Genomic DNA, 17,197 nt, shown 5'->3' with positions numbered 1-17,197 from the left:
TGGGTGCCAGGTAATTTTCTGTAACTTTTTGGAGGAAGGGAGGTGAATACATCTTATAAACCGACACTTACAGTATTTTCTTTTCACTGGACTGATAAATTTATTGAGGACTGGCACTGTATCCTTACCTCACAATTTCCTGGCATTCAACTTTTTGTCAAATGATGTTTATTGTCAATACATCTGTAACAACTGTGGATTTAATAGAAATGTTTGAGTAGATGCTTAAGCTTAGAAATTTGGTTATTTTTGGAGTTAAATTTATTTTCTTTTTTTGCCTCTTTTAAATTAAGAAAATAGTTTTCTCAGATGTGTTCAAAGAATATTTATTAAGAGCCTATTAGTGTCCATAATATATACAGTTATTGTATTACCTTATAATTTATAGATCAGGAAACTGAGACTTAGAAATATAAACTGACTTGGTTTGTTTACATAGGTAGTTAGTACTGAAATTGATTAATTTAAATACTGTTAAATCCTAAAAGTTAATTTTATTTCAGTTCATTTTAACTGATATGCTGCATGCTTTTCTTATTATAGAATACTTATGGGGTGGTATCTCAAAAATGAATAGCAACTAATCAATGTGATTTGTTTGTATACAGTGAAAGAATCGAAGAAGCTACTGACTATAATTCTGAAAAATATTGTAAAAATTAGTAAAGGAGAAGGGAAAGAATTACTTTTATATTTTGATGCATCGTTAGAAATCACTAATGTGACACAAAAAATTTTTGGTGCAAATAAGTATAGGGTAAGTGAACTCTTTAATAAACATGTATTTTCATAATTCTGGAAGCTTTCAGTTACTTAGGCTATAAGTTTCATTGCTTTTTTCCCTACAGTTCTTAAAATAACATGTACATTTTTAGTTCCTTAAATTAGTATTGTGGAATGGTCATCAGATTGTTAGCCATACCCTTTGAGATATCTATTAGAAAGAACCTCTGATGACAATATTAGCAGCAGCTACTCAAAACATTTAATGAATTCCTGCCAAGTGTTTAAAAAGTGAAATAAGACAAAGCCTTGTTTTTAAAATACTAAACATTGTGAGATTTACTAAATATGCCTCAGAAGAAGTAAGTAGGTGGCATATGGAAAATGAAATACAGAAGTTGAAGAAAGAGAATGCTTATTAAGAGGCAGATTTGAGGGAAAGGCTATGGAAATGGGCCTTGAAATGGCCTTTGAAATGAATGAAATTTAGATGAGATGCTTTCCAGGATTGTGGAAGACACTCTGAGTCAGATATTGTTTAACTGGGACTCAAGATGGTAATTCACGTTATATTTGGGGGGATAGTCTGTTGACAAGTTTGGATGGTGCATGTCTTTGTTTAGGGTGCTGTAACAAAAATACCATAGACTGGGTGGCTTAAACAACAAACATTTCTCATAGTTCTAGGGGCTAGAAGTGTAGATTAGTGCCCAGCAGATTCAGTGCCTGGTGAAGACTCATTTCTTGGTTCATCAGTGACTGTCTTTTCACTGGGACCTTATATGGTGGAAGGGGTGAGGGAGTTTTCTGGGGTCTGTTTTGTAAGGGCGCTAATCCAATTCATGAGGCAGAGCCCTTGTGACCTAAGCAACCCCCAAAGGCTTCTCTTCCTAATACCGTCCTTGGGGACTAAGTTTCAACATACAAATTTAGGGGGACACATTCAGCCTATAGCAGTGTGAAGGATTTATGGTGAAGGATAGCAGACAATATGCTTGTGAGGAACCCTTACCAAAATGGCAGGCTAAGACTGTGGTTAGTGGGGAGTCATTGAAGGGTTCTGAGAAGGGTATTTTTATGCATACATGTGTATGTATGTGTGTCTATATAAAATAATGATTTGAGATAAATTGGCAAATTTGGAAGGAAACAGGTACAGGAAATAGTTGCATTAAAATGGAAAGAACTGGGAGAAATGACATCCCTTTGAATTAATTTAATTTTAGGAATTTACCAGAAAACAAGGTATTTCAGTTGCCAAAACATCTGTGCATATACTCTTTGATGCAAGTGGATCACAGGTATGTGTCTAACTTACTTGATTTTTATCACTGGGCTAAATTTAACCGCAAATAATAGCACAATAATAAAGTTCAACTTGAAGGGTGAGTATCTTAAAATAGTCTCAACATAGTGCCCCAGTAAGATGTATATGACTTTTTAAACATATTACTAATTTATTTCAGTACACAAGATAGATCATTATTAATGCCAATTTTGGTAACTTTAAAAATCAGAAGTATATGTTCTTCTACTAATACCAAAGCTTGTTTTATGTCTACTAACAATTTGAAAGAGTGGATGTTTTTCATTGGGTCACTTTGTAGTACTAAAAATTATAACAGTACATAGAAGACAAAAAGAATTGACATTTTGTATAAGTGTGAGATGACTGAGTGCTTTATTAAGACAAGCAGTGATTTTTAAGAACTTCCTGTGGTTTGCAGTTTTAAACACTTTACTTATTCTCCAACAGATTCTAGTCCCAGAAAGTCAAACCTCACCAGTTGAAGAGGAACTTGTTAGTTTGAAAGAAAAACTTACCCCTCAAGAGGAATTAGCTAAACCTCCAAAATATATCAAAAATAGTAATCAAGGGGACAGAAAAAATAGTCAGGCTGAGGTAAGTATGATATCAAACCAGTCATTTATAAAACAACATAGGTCAAATCACTGCTATATATAATAACAGAAAAAAGCATCTAGAATTTATATGTTCATCAGTAACATTTCAAAGCATTTCCCTTGCCTTTTACAAATGCATACAAAAGACAGTATTTCAGGAAACTGTGTTTATGTGTAGGAGCCAGAGGTTTAGGACAAGGTATATTACACACTTGTAAATTTCAAATTAGAGTTATATAGGAAAGTAACCACCACTTTTTGCATTTATCCTTTCTGTTCTGTCTTTGCATTTGGCCATAATGTAGAATACAAATTTATAATAGAATGTTCTTACATTTGTAAATCTTCATTCATTTTCACTTTCTTAATGGAGCTTTTCCTTATTATTTCAATTTTTACTTATCTCTCACCTTTAGTCAACTATAACTCTCACACGCTCTTCCATACATTGTGTTACTTAACGATTTTTCCTTTTGTTCTGTGTCCTTCATTAAATTAAAAGCATCATTTTTAGTTCCCTTAGATAATTAGAGTATAACTGCCATTTTTTGGTGTATCTTTATATCAGATTCATAATTTGAGTGCTTATTAAAAATGCAGATTCTTAGACTTCCTCCTCCCCACCCTTAAAACTATTGAATCGTAACACAAACACTCTGGAAAAGATCTTCAGCACAATAAAGTTTGAAAAACATCGTACTATTTTAAATACCCACTGTGCTGTCAGTAAGGATTAACTATTGAAAGCATTTATATGAATAAGTAACTTTTTGGGCCCCATTCATTATATACCACTAGGAACTGTAATTTCTTTAAGAAGAATCTGCTGGTTCAGTCGCTTATTTCTGGTTAATCTTAAAATTCAGTTTTCTCTTGTCTTTCACTACCTTTCCTCCATGCCCCATATATGTACCTACTCAAAACTCCATCAGTGTTTTTCCTCTGTCTTAGGGGCAGGTGCTTGCTTAAGGACAGCTCTCTTCTCCTCCTTACAGTTTGTTATCTTGTACTCCTCAATACAGCACGGCACCCTCTGGAGCTCCTGTTCCCTCTGGTGCCTGCCTCTGCTTATCTACTTCTGTTGTTCTTATCAGTCATTCTAGGTTTAAAATTAGAAAATGCAAACTGTTTTTTGGAACCACTAGTTTGTGTGTCACTGAGTCTCTGAATTCTTGTAGCTGCTCTTTACTCCAAAGGCAGTTAGTCTTCACAGAATATTAATACAATTTTTAAAATGTGTGTAAGTTTTGAAGAATGCTTAAAATTATGAAAGCTTTCCCAAACAAATTTACATAAATATGTGTTCTGAATATCATCCTTATGAAATAGAATAGCAAATTGTGAGCCATTGGTTAATTAGGTAAACTGAATGTCAATAAAATATTTTCAATTAATATATAAATGTACTGTATTTCTAAGTCTGGATATTCTATAAATATTCTTTAAAACAACATTCCTTACTTGTTTTGGCTGCCTAGTCAATACCAAACATTAGGATAAAACCTTTCAAGTCAGCTCAAAATTTCTGGATATCATGTTGTTTATAAAATATCATATATCTTTTGTGTGTAGTCAAGGTAAAATGTTATGAATAAAATTGTAGGATATTTAATTTCAAAAGAGAATATGTGTTTACTGTGGCTGTTTTTCATGGTTTAAGATAATTACTCCTAGCAAAAGAAAAATGTCTGAAGCATCAATGATTGTTCCCAGTTCAGAGAGATACACTGTGAGAAGTCCAATACTTCTAATCAATACATGTAAGTTTTACAGTCTTAAAGATTTCTAACAAGTATTATTTAAAGCAGGCATTTAAAAACATTCAGGGATATTCTGGACATAAATTACCTAGAGGATCAGTTGGGGCTATAAAAATTAATAAATATGAACCACAGATATCTTCTGTCAAAAAAACTTCAAATGTCTGAGGTTTAATGGGTTTTGACATACAAACATTATGTAAAATATCAATATCCAGCATTCATAATTTATTGCAATTTAAGCTGGAATCAGCATAACATAGTGGTTAAAACATTAACTGGGCTGCTTGGGCTTGTTTCCACACTCCCAGGTGTGCACAGTATCCTCTAGGTAAGTTTGGAACCAGTTTTCCTTTCTATAAAATGGGACTAAAATGTCTACCTCATTAAATTATTTAGAGGATTAAATAAAAATTGTTCAGTTCAACAAGGAATATTGTGACATTTAGTGCCTCGTACAAACTAGGAGCTAAATAAAATTTTTAAAATAATCTTATACTATATACTAGTTGCTATAAACACAGTCTTATTTAATCTTTATGACAATTTAATAATAACATTCTGTTCCCCAAATCTAATTACCTGCTAGGAAATTACCTAATGTTTGACAAACTCCTCAAACTTAACAGGTCTGAAATAAATTTATCTTTCCACCCTCCCTGCCAATTTTTCCTCCATTTCTTGCCTTGGTAAATGGCATCCATATTCACTCACTGATCTAAACCAGAAACCTGTGACCCACCCTAGAACCTTTTTTTTTTTTTTTTTTTACCTTCCTCAGCTAAAATGTACCTCAATAATAGCGATATGCAATTTTTAAAAATTCTACAAATAATGGCAGTCCTTTGTTCTCCTTTTTAGCAACACCGCGAAGAGGAAGAATTAAACCACCACTGCAGATGACAAGTTCTACAGAAAAACCTGGTGTTTCCAAAACATCGGAAAATGGAGTGGATAATGCTGTATCACTTAAATCTAGAACATCTCAAGAAAGAAATAGAGGAGATAATACAGACAAAGTAACTTTACTTTGAAAGCACTTTCTAGTAAATTTTTATCAAGTTATTATAGAAATACATATTGAACTAGCTTCTTTTGCAAGCAGTGAGTGTCTCAGGTTTTTTTTTTAAAGTAGTGCTTTTTTATTTTTAGATATCATTTATTGTCCTTGAAAGTAAGGTCTTATCACTCATTTGCTGTGCTAATAATAAAATATAGAAATATCTATTCAATGTAACTGATTTATGCATTCAGTAGGAGAAATGGACTTGCCAACAATCTTTAGTTTATTATACAAATTAGTGTCTGCTATGGGGAAGGTTCTGGTTTAGAAATGTAAGATACAAGTGGAATCTGTATTTAAGTATCTCAAAGTCTAGCATGGGAATTAGATAAATAATAAGATAATTATAATCTTGTATAAGTATTCTCAGATGTACATACAGGATGCAGTAGGAACCTAGTAGAGGGGCAGATGCCTAACCTTAGAGCTGGAGAGAGGGCGAAGATCAAGTGAGTTGATTTTAGAAGGGTCAATAAAGGTTATTTGTCAGATGGACATGGAGAAGGGCATTCATTCCAGGTAGCTGAAGTGGGAACAGAGCAGGGAATGGATAAGAGAAAGTTGTATCTTAGAGATACAGGTAATCAGAGATACCAATAAGTTTGCAGATGAGGAACACCTAATAACTTTTGTTTTCTCTGAAGTGTGAGGATGGTGAACCTCTCTTGGGGATAGAGCCTTGAAGGGACACACAAAGATTTGGAATAACCACTGAGAGAGAATGCAGAGGGCCAAGAATAAGTGCAAGTGTTAGGCAATGTTGAGGGCCCAGTTCAAATTGAAGACTATGAATTTTATCATGGCGTTAATTCAGAAATATATATAATTTCCTCAAGCTTAGCAGCCTTGGTGTTACAGTAAAAAAAGAATAGATAGTAAATTTTTAAAAATTTAAATGGTTATGTGGCGGAAAACTAAAGGGTGCAAAAGTTGAAGGTATTAGGAAAAATAATGGTTCAAATTGTCTAGCTAAATGTTTCTTGATAGGGGCACTACTGTTCAGTTGTGCTGCATAGTTCTGAATGTTGTAGGAAGATGAGCATCCTAGGCCTGTGCTTGCTTATTGTCAGGAGAACCCTTCTGACACTGTGACAACCAAAACCACACCTGTACATTTTCATACTGCTCCTTTCCCAGTGTAGAGAGCCACTGGCTAGATCTAACTAGGGAAGACAGGCAGGATGAGACAAAATACCTTAGCTAGAGGGTATGTTTTTTTGATAGTGATGGCAAATTTTCATTGGATCTGGGCAAGTGTGTATCTGTGGCCATGGAAAGAGGGAAGCTTACTGTAGTCAAGAAGTTACCTGTGTCGTGGCCAAAACTTTACAAAATTATTAAATATTTCATAATTTCCAGTTTATATGTATGTTAGTGAATAGACAGAACAGATGTAGGCTTTGGGATCAACAGCAATAGGAGATGTGCCATGTGGGTTCAGAGGTTCTCAGTTATGGATGAAAACTGAATTACTATCCTAGCCATGGCTGAGATCTGAAAATTTGTAGAATCTTCTGCCTCCTTATCTGCAATGAAGGTTACTTTCTGAAGTTTTAGGATAGGTGGTATTCTAGAATGGGCATAATCTTTATGAAATAAATGGAAAAACAAGTCAACTTTTAATAGTAAGGCAAATTTTAGAAGTTTTAAATTTTAATACTCTGACTTTTAAAAGTTGTTTTCATATAATGCCTTAATTCAAATTTATATTAACATTTCTCCTGTGTTTGTAGCATATCAAAACTGCTAAAGTTGTAGAAAATAAGGATACTGAATTCCCAAACCAAAATTTTAGTAAGTACTTTATGGTTTAATTTCAGTCATTCTGTACACACACACACAAACACACACTTCTCTTATACTTACCTTTTACCCTAACTCTTTCACTTATTTAAAAAAAAGATTTGTAATGAATATATTCAGCTTTATGCAAAGAACTTAGAGGTTGCAAAGAAATATACAGCCTTTGTTCCTAAGAAATTTGGGTCTGGGAGGGGGGAAGATGAGATCAGTCAGTCTTTCCATCCCAGTATGTGAACTTTGATCAAATTCTGTACCAGCTTCCATTTTCCCCTGCCAACTGCTTGAAAAAATGAAAATACCACAATTTTTATTTTACTTAGATGAACTCCAGGATATTGTTCCTGATTCACAGGCACTGGGAAAAATAGGTAAACCTGTGTAAGTATAAGAAAACCTATCAAATCATTTAGCCTATAATAATGTTACTTTTAGATGAATGTAACAAATTTAAAGAAATAGGCCTTTATAGTTTTAGAATGTTGTACTGGTTATAGACAATTATCTTTCACGTATATTATTATGATAGCACAATAGGAAATAGCCTACATGTTTTTTCCATATCAACCAACATAACTTTTCAAATTGAGAGACTGAAAATGAATGATATTTTCAAACTAAAAAGTATGAATATGAAGAAATTTGACCTAGTTCAAATACACATGTAAGATGTGAGATATGTTTAGGTAGATATGAAAATAGTAGCAATAATGGAACTTTTTAACAATATTCTTTCATCTGATCAATTACATAGTGAATTTTAACTTTCATCATGACTTATGAAAATATTTTCATATTTGACTGCTAACAAATTTGTATCAATAAACATTGACTAAATAAAAAAAAAAATCAAGGTCTTATGCCAGAGTTACAGGCTAATGTTTTGTAATATGAAGCAAGTGAACTTGTTTTCTAGGTTACCTGGTGCTTTAGACAACATCTGCGGAAATAAAATGCACTCCAAATGCGTATGTTGGACACCTGTAACAAACATTCAGCTTTGTAATAACCGAAGAGAAAGTACTTCATCAGGAGACACATTTAATCAAGGTGAAACATAGTTTTCTCTGTATATAAAATAGTAGTTTTGGGAAATACTCATTTCTTGAAATATCTTAACAAATATTTTGTTTTTAACAAATTTTAAATATGATCAGTTTACAAATTTAATGAGGATTAATTTCTCCTTTTCCCACTAGATACTATTATCAACAAAAAATTTGCTAAACAAAAATCATCCTCTTCAATATCTGATGATAATTCTGAGGAAACAGGAAAAGTACAGTACAGGGAAGAAAGAATGCAGCATAACAAAGTAGATGAAGCAGAAGTAGGAGTCTGCAAAGGCAGCAAACAGCAACTCGGTCGTCCTAAACACTTGGAAGAGGAAAGTACTGAAAATACCAAGCAGAGTGATTGGCGTATTCAATCTGAAACTACTTTTAAATCAGTTCTCCTAAATAAGACAGTTGAAGAATCTGTGATCTATAGGAAAAAATACATATTGTCAAAGGATGTGAATACTACTATTTGTGATAAAAGCCCTTCTCCTAGAAAAAATGCAAACGGCGTTAGAAAATCAGGGAAAAGACTGACGTCTGAACTTAGTTCCTGGGACTTGAAACCAAAAAAAACGGTGAGCTTTCAGTGTGTTTTATTTCTTTACACCCATAATATGCCTACCTGGTAACATAAAGTGAAAGAAGCTTGATTAATTGCTTCAAATTTAATGTTTGTAATACCCTGTTCTTTTTTATTGAAGTATAGTTGATTTACAATATTACATTAGTTTCAGGTGTACAACAGTGACTCAATGTTTTTATAACTTATACTCTATTTAAAGTCATTCCAAGATAATAGCTATATTTATCTGTGCTGTACAACTTGTCCTTGTTGCTTATCTATGTTATAGATAGTTGTTTGTGTCTCTAAATCCCATGCTCCTACGTTGCCCCTCTTCTTTCTCCTCTCCCCACTGGCAACCTCTTGTAATACCCTGTTCTTTAATTCAAGCTTAGACTGTAGGAGTGTCTCCTCTACCCCTTTGTGATCTCTCCACTGTCCCAGCCCTGACAGAACTACCTGTCAGCAGGTGCAGAGCAGGCATGTAACTAGCTATAGTGTGAATGAACGCTGTAGTTCCTTGTCTCCTCTTATTCCTTGTCTCCCACTCTGTCCCTCAGAGTCTTTTGAATTTTTGAACATGCATATAGAACCGTCCATGCTTCTTTAATAGTGCTTACCTTTCTTTTTAATAAATGTTTATTTTGTGTTTTCCCCGTCTTAGCCTATTAGAGTATAAAGACTATGTTTTATTTAACATTTGTTTTCCTGAATGACCTAGCACAGTTTTGTACTTAGTAGCATCTGAAACATTTCTTGTATTATTGCCTTAAAGTCTGACAAGCTTTTTCAAGAAAGGATGTAAGTTGGGTAGAGGAGATTTATCTTCTATTATAACTGTTACTTGTCCCCATTGATGCTTCCACTGTCTTCTTCACATTAACCATCTATAGAACATCTCCAGGACAGTTTTAGCTAATTTGCACCATACTTTAAGACTGAAAGTTTACTTTTTGTAGCAGTTACCATAAATCTTTTCTTCGGTCATTGCTATCAAGATGCAGATGAAGAAAATCTTCTAATCAGAATACATTTCCACTATCAGTAATGCAATCCCTTTTCCACTATGCCTTAGAAGATCCAGGGTTTAAAAGCCTTCATTTTCATTTATCTTCCAGAGTATTATTAATACCCAGGTAGTCAAATTTATAGAATCAGTGTAAAATATTCATATATATTAGTGTGCAAGTGAAATATTTAATAGATAACTTTGTAATTGTTGTATATAATTAGACATTATTTTCTTTGTCTCGATGGGCTATTCTTTATTTTGCTTTTAACCTGCAGTTCACTTTTTTCTGCCTAATTTGGCTGCTGTCTTTCTTGACCAGATCCTTTTAGGTCACTTTTTTCTTGCTTCTCCGAATGCTGTTCTTTCTTCTTTCTACTCTTAGCTGCTACTTAGTTCTTTCAGATCCAGGGGAAGTAAGGTTCTTTTTGTCTGAATGCTGATCTGTTCTTCAATTTTAGTTTTAAACTATTTTCTTTGGAATTTAGAATAATTCCACAGAATTTTTCTGACCTAGTCATCCCTTTTTCCTGAGAGCAAAGAAACTTGGTCATCTCTTCTGATCTGTGCTCTAATTTTTTAAAAAATCAACTTCCTGTTTTTAGAAGTTCTCTTCACTCTCCTAGTTTCACTCCCTTTATTATGATGCAGGATTTCCTGCCAATCATTCATGGATGACTCTCCTCTAAGGCAGTCATCTTTCTGATCCTGTCTTTCTATTCACTGGATAAACCCAGAGAAATAGAATCTCTGGAGTTCAGTGGTACAGATTTCCTACATTGGCCCCAATTATGTCAAAATTCTTAAATCATACACTGTTTCAGGGGAGGTTTGTCTTTGCTACATTTTTATCAAGGCAAGTATACCCTGTCTTTATTCTGGTAATTTCAAGAAGGGATAGTAAGTAACTTACCTATTATATATAAAAAATACGAATTTAAGATGGCTAAAATAGTAAACTTTATGTCATGTTATATTTGTTTATATTTTACCATAATTTTTAAAAACCCATATGCCTGATTCCCAGGAAAAAAATAAAACTAAAATCAAGAGAAATCATACCTTTAAGAGTGTCATTCGAGTTTTTTAATCAAATTATCTAAAATTATGCAGATACAAATTCTTACCTTGTAGTCTTTCCATTTAAGAAAAAATAGAGTTTTTTTAGAGCAATTTCAGGTTTAAAGCTATACAGAAACCTCCCACATTCTGTCACCCCATCCTCATTTCCTTTATCATTAACATCTTACATTAGTGTGGTACATTTGTTACAAATAATGAGCTAATATTGATATATTCTTAACTCAAATGCATATTTATAGTTCACTCTTTGTGTTATGAATTCTGTTTTGACAGATACATAGCAACCGGTATGCACCCTTAGAGTATCATGCATAATAGTTTCACTGCCCTGAAATTCCTGGCAATCACTGATCTTTCTACTGTCTCCATAGTTTTGCCTTTTCTAGAATACTATATTGTTTGAATCATGCAGTATGTAGTCTTTTCAGATTGGCTTCTTTCACTTAGCAATATGCATTGAATGTTTCTCCATGAGTTTTCATGGCTTGATGGCTTTTTTTTTTTAATGCTGAGTCCATTGTGTGGATGTCCCAAGACTTGTTTATCCATTCACCTGTTGAAGGACATCTTGGTTGCTTCCATGTTTTGACAGTTATGAATAATACTTCTATAAACATTCATGTACAGGTTTTATGTGGACTTACACTTTCAACTCATTTGGAAAAATACCAAGGAGCATGATTGCTGGGTCATATGGTAAGGGTATGCTTAGTTTTGTAAGAAACTGCCTGTCTTCCAAAAGTGGAAGAAGTGGCTGTACCATTTTTGCATTTCAGCAGCAATGAATGGGAGAGTTCCTGTTGATCGACATCCTTGCCAGTATTTGGTGTTGTCAATGTTTTGGACTTTATCCATTCTTATAGGTGCTTGGTGGTATCTTGTTATTTTAACCTGCAATTCCCTAATGACAGATGATGTTGAGCATCTTTTCATATTTTTATTTACTATCTGTATATCTTCTTTGGTGAGTTGTTTATTCAGATCTTTAGTCTGTTTTTTAAATTGGGTTGTTTTCTAATTGTTGAGTTTTAACAGTTCTTTGTATATTTTAGATAAAAGTCCTTTATCAGATATGTATTTTACCAACATTTTCTCCCAGTCTGTGGCCTTTCTTTTCATTCTCTAAACAGTATCTTTTGCAGAGCAGAAGCTATTAACTTTAATGAAGCCCTACTTATTTTTTTTCTTTCATGAGTTGTGCTTTTGGTGTTGTACATAAAAAGGCATTGCCAAACCCAGGATCACCTGGATTTTCTCCTATGTTATCTTCTAGGAGTTTTATAGCTTATAGTGTGCACTTTACATTTAGATCTATGATCCATTTTGAGTTAATTTTTGTGAAGAGTGTAAGGTCTGTGTCTAGAATCTTTTTTTGGGAGGAGGGGGGCGTGATGATGTTCTAACACCATTTGTTGAAAAGACTGTCTTGTCTACATTGTATTGCCTTTGTTCCTTTGTCAAAGATCGATTAATTATTTATGTGGGCCTATTTCTCGGCTCTGTTTTGTTCCATTATACTGTTTGCTCCTTCACCAGTGACACACTATATTGATTATTGTATCTTTTTGGTAAATCTTTAAGTAGGGTCAGTCCTCCATCTTTGTTCTGCTCTTTTAATATTGTGTTGGCTACTCAGCATCTCTTGCTTCTCTGTGTAAACTTCAGAATCATTTTGTTGATAACCACAAAATAACTTGCTGGGACTTTGGGATTACATTGAATTTATAGATCAAGATAGAAAGAACTGACATCTTGACCATATTGAGTTTCCTATCCATGAACATGCAGTATCTCTCCATTCATTTAGTCTTTGATTTTTTTTTATCAGTCATGTTTTCCTCATATAGATCTTGTGCATGTTTTGTTAGATTTATACTTAGATACTTCATTTTTGGCAGTTCTAATATAAATGGAATGTAATTTCAAATTCCAGTTGTTCATTACTGGTTTATAAGAAAGCGATTGACTTGTATTAACCTTGTATCCTTCAGTTGTACTGTAATTTTTTAGTTCTAGAAATATTTTTGTTGATTCTTCAAGATTTTCTACATAGACAGTGATGTCATCTGTGAGCAGAGACAGTTTTCTTTCTTTCTTCCCTATAGGTGTGCAGTGTATTTCCTTTTCTTTTATGGCATTAGTGGGACTTCTAGAATGATGTTGAATAAGAGTGGTGAGAACAGACATCCTTTCATTGTTACTGATATTAGTGGGAAAGCATCTAGTTTCTCTCCATTAAGTATAATTTTAGCTGTAACTTTTTTTGTAGATGTTCTTTATCAAGTTAAGGATGTTCTTCTCTATTCCTGGTTTTCTGAGAATTGTTATTATGAATGGGTATTGGATTTTGTCAAATGCTTTTGCCCATCTATTAATATTATCCTATGATTTTCTTCTTTAGCCTGGATTATATTAGTTGATTTTCAAATGTTGAATCAACATTGCATACCTGGAAATATATTTGGTTGTGGTACATAGATTATTTATACATTATTAAATTTGATTTTCTAAATTTTCTCGGGTTTTGCATCTATATTTATTAGAAATACTGGTCTGTAGTTTTCCTTTCTTGTAATGTCTTTAATTTTGATATTAGGATATATTGGCTTTATAGCATGAGTTAGGAAGTATTCCCTCTGCTTCTGTCTTCTGAAAGATTCTGAAAATTGTGTAATTCTTCCTTAAATGTTTGATAGAACTCAACAGTGAGCCCATCTGGGCCTGGTGCTTTCTGTTTTGGCAGGTATTAATTATTGATTCAATTTCTTTAATATATATAGGCCTATTCAGATGATTTATTTCTACCTTGCGTGAGTTTTAGTAGAATTTGTCTTTCAAGGAATTTGTCCATTTAGTATAGGTTATCAAATTCATGGGCATAGAGTTTATCATTTTTTTTTATTCTACTACTTTCTTTTTTCTTAATTAAGTTGGCTAGAGGCTTATCAATTTTATTGATCTTTTCAAAGAACCAGCTTTTGGTTTCCTTCAGTTTTTTATGATATTTTTTCTCATGGATAGAAAGTTTTTTAAAATCTCTACAAAGCACTCTGCAAAGTTCTACATACTAAAAAACTTATCCTAACTTGTTTTAATGCCTAACAAATCCCAAAATTATTAGTTTCTGACTCCCTTTATTTCTCTTTGTAATTATTTATAGAGCCAGCCTTTTCTTAAATTTTCTTTGTAGCCTTAATTTTCCTTTGGAGGTTAACTGGTAGAGTTTTTGAGTAACTTATAAACTGTTTCAGAGAGAAAAGTTAAAAGGGAAAGGATTTACTGATGCAGCAGAATCCTTGATAAGCCAAATTAATAAGAGATACAAACCAAAGGATGGCATAAAGTCCACAAGAAAATTAAAGGAGTCTTTGACTGACAGGTATGTTCTTAAATTTTAGAAGTGGATCTTTTTCTGACATGTACACCGAAAGTTTTTACAAACTTTTAAGATTAGTTTAAAATGTATGTTCAAATAATGTAACCGTCCATTAGAAAACACATAATTATTTATTTTCATCAATAGTATCTGTTTAAATTATACAGAAAGGGAACTGAATTTAAAAGTGGTCATTCTAGTACCTGACTACAGTTTATAAGGTATCAAAAACACCATATTGATGCAGCATACCGTTCCAGGAATGAATCTCTAGCCTATAGACATTTTAGAAATTTTATTTGTTGAAGCTAGCGATGAGTAAAACTAAGTATATTTAAATGGCTTGCTTAATAAAATACGAAATTTAAATGAGCTGAAATGAGTTTTTTGTATAGTAAATATGTATTCCTTGTTTGCAATCTTTCTGAAGGCTTTCTCATATTATAAAATGTGTCTTTATGGGCTACCAGGTGGTTAATTCATGTTTAAATTAATTTTGGTCTTATGGCATGAAAAAAATTACTCTCATGGCAGAACAGTTTTAAGAAAATTGCTTGGCACCTCCTGCTGCATGAATGGTTCAGCTTGGACTTAACTATTATTGTTGCTGTTTTCTCTGGGGGAACTTGCAAAACTATCAGACTAGTACTGTCACATTTCAGTTATATGTAGCATTTGAATGGAGACTCAGTGACCCAAATATGTTTTACCTTGTATAAAATGGCTTTTATGTAAAACATTCTACTGACATTTAATTGTTTTTTTAATTTTGACAAACCTTTTTTATAGTGGTTTTTCAAACAAATCTGATCTACAGCTCAGTAAGGTAGGTTTCATTTATTTAACTACACCAAACGTGTAGTCAAACTCTACAATGTTTGACGGTAAACACTAACATAGAGTAGTAAGTAGTAGGATGGAAGTAGATTTAATGTTTTCAACATATTGATAAATGGATTAAATGGCTGACAAGTTCAGTGACAAGTACTCAAAGTAGCCCCCCTAACCTTCTGTTCTGCTTTTCAAAGAAAATGCTTTTCTTACGTATATGAATGTGATATTTTTACTTTTTGGTACATGATTCAGATTTTTTTTCTAGCTAAACTCATCTCTCCTGACAATAAGATTATTCTTAAATCCCTATTTTTGTTAAAAACATTTATTTTTTTATCCAGGCTTAAAATATCCATTATTTTTTATTTATTCCTCACAATTATGTTCTGTCTTCACTTAATTTTGTTTTGAGGTTCACCTTCTGTGTCTGTACATTCCTCTTAAATCTTCTCTCTCTACCTTTGCCAACTCCTATTTTTTTGTTTGAGTTCTAAATTCTAATCCATGGATTATTACAATAGCCTTTATGTAATTCTTTTGGCCGCTAGTATTTCTCTGTGCAAATCCATTCATTACATTCAATACCAGCTTTTTAACTTTCTAAATCACAGAGCTTTAATCATGTCGTTCTCTCGTTCAGAATCCTTCTTTGGTCTCTTTCTTATTGAATTAAGTAGAGACTTAAGCTGGCTCCCAAGACCTCTTAAAAGTCAGTCTGATTTCCTAACATTAATTCCCCAGACATGTCTTATTTAGCTGAAACACAGTAATTCCCTTAGTGTTTTTTCTAAGTGTTTATTCTTTTTCCTCCCCCTTTGGAAAGAACTTCAAAGTGAATCATCAGGCTCTTTCACCCTCATTTCTCATTGTCAAAACTTTATTCTTCTTTGCAAGCCCTGCGTCAGAGTCACCTTCTTTGTGAAACCTTTTTAAGGTTCTCTGACTCAAAATTCAAGTGGGCAAGAATTCTGAAGTCTGTGTAATAATGTCTTTGTACCTTTTATTTTTTGATATTTTATTCACTATTGCAGTTCTTTCTTTCTCTCTTCTATCTTCTACTAGAGTGCAACTGTTAAGAATCGTCTTTGTAGACCTTTACTCACGTTTCTACACTCTTCAGTATCTTTGCTCATTTTTGGATCTTCTGTAATACCCAGAATACACTGACATGCAAAAGATGAATTGCGCAAATATATCTAAACACTGGTAAAAATCATACTGGAAGAGATAAGTCAGATAAGTGATCAGAGGAGTAATACATTGATGGATAAACTTTTTGAAATTAGGCAAATAATTCTATATAAAGAAGCCAAAAGAAATAATAAAATTGAGGATGAATCACAACTAAAACGAATGTTTTTTAGTTTTAATATTTCCAACTTCTGGATATTAAATTAGACTTCTAATTATTTCTGATCAGTAAGCAATCATTTAGTGATATTATTTATGTACTTAGTTAAATGACTTTAATAACATAATTACTCAGTATGTTAAATTTTGATTTAACTTCTTTTCTGCCTACTTTTTGATCACATTGAATATACTTTGAGCATTAGGCTATAGGAATAACGTTACCTATATTTTTCTCTAGTAGTAGTAGTTGATTAATACAATTTTGACTCTTTCACAGATTTTACATAAACCTTAACCTTTCCCAAAGCTTTTCTATTTAAGAGTTAACAGCAAATGAGTCTTAAAAAAAAAAAACAAACCAGAAACATGCTTGTTTTATGATTCTAGAATCACTAAAATTCAGCTTGTAGAATACCAGTGAGGTCATTTACCTATGTGCAATAATGTCAATAAATAATCAAGATAAAAGGATTTTATATTTTGTATTTGATTTACAGCACTTTGTTACGTCCTCAGTTTAATACATAAGTCTTTAGTATTTTTAAAAGTGTGGATATTTAAGGAAATTGTTACAAATGTAAAATTTTTATTAGTGGAAACACAACTAGATAATATATGAAAATGTACTTCATATGTTGTTTGCCAAGTATAGTAATATACAAGTTTGA

The 17,197-nt window shown here is 32.7% G+C and overlaps 1 protein-coding gene across 11 annotated transcripts in view; it reads left to right on the top strand.

Annotated features, from left to right (window-relative positions):
* The window catches only part of SYCP2 (synaptonemal complex protein 2), a 75,412-nt gene that overhangs the window by 41,376 nt on the left and 16,839 nt on the right, over positions 1–17,197 (top strand). For 10 of the 11 annotated variants that reach the window (XR_004313020.1, XR_004313019.1, XM_032461471.1 and 7 more), the window contains 11 exons: positions 609–757; positions 1,950–2,024; positions 2,480–2,626; positions 4,289–4,388; positions 5,250–5,407; positions 7,185–7,245; positions 7,575–7,632; positions 8,168–8,301; positions 8,451–8,887; positions 14,218–14,345; positions 15,132–15,168. Coding sequence is in view for 9 of the 11 variants with exons in the window: in XM_032461471.1 (XP_032317362.1) it covers positions 609–757; positions 1,950–2,024; positions 2,480–2,626; positions 4,289–4,388; positions 5,250–5,407; positions 7,185–7,245; positions 7,575–7,632; positions 8,168–8,301; positions 8,451–8,887; positions 14,218–14,345; positions 15,132–15,168 (1,484 nt within the window). In the remaining 2 variants the exon portion in view is untranslated. The remainder of the gene's footprint in view (positions 1–608; positions 758–1,949; positions 2,025–2,479; positions 2,627–4,288; positions 4,389–5,249; positions 5,408–7,184; positions 7,246–7,574; positions 7,633–8,167; positions 8,302–8,450; positions 8,888–14,217; positions 14,346–15,131; positions 15,169–17,197) is intronic. The other variant, XM_032461473.1, reaches the window with a different exon arrangement.

The sequence above is a fragment of the Camelus ferus genome, chromosome 19 (genome assembly GCF_009834535.1).
Source record: "Camelus ferus isolate YT-003-E chromosome 19, BCGSAC_Cfer_1.0, whole genome shotgun sequence".
NCBI lineage: Eukaryota > Metazoa > Chordata > Mammalia > Artiodactyla > Camelidae > Camelus > Camelus ferus.
Note: the sequence above shows the minus strand (reverse complement) of the source record. Positions and strands in the feature narration are given on the sequence as shown.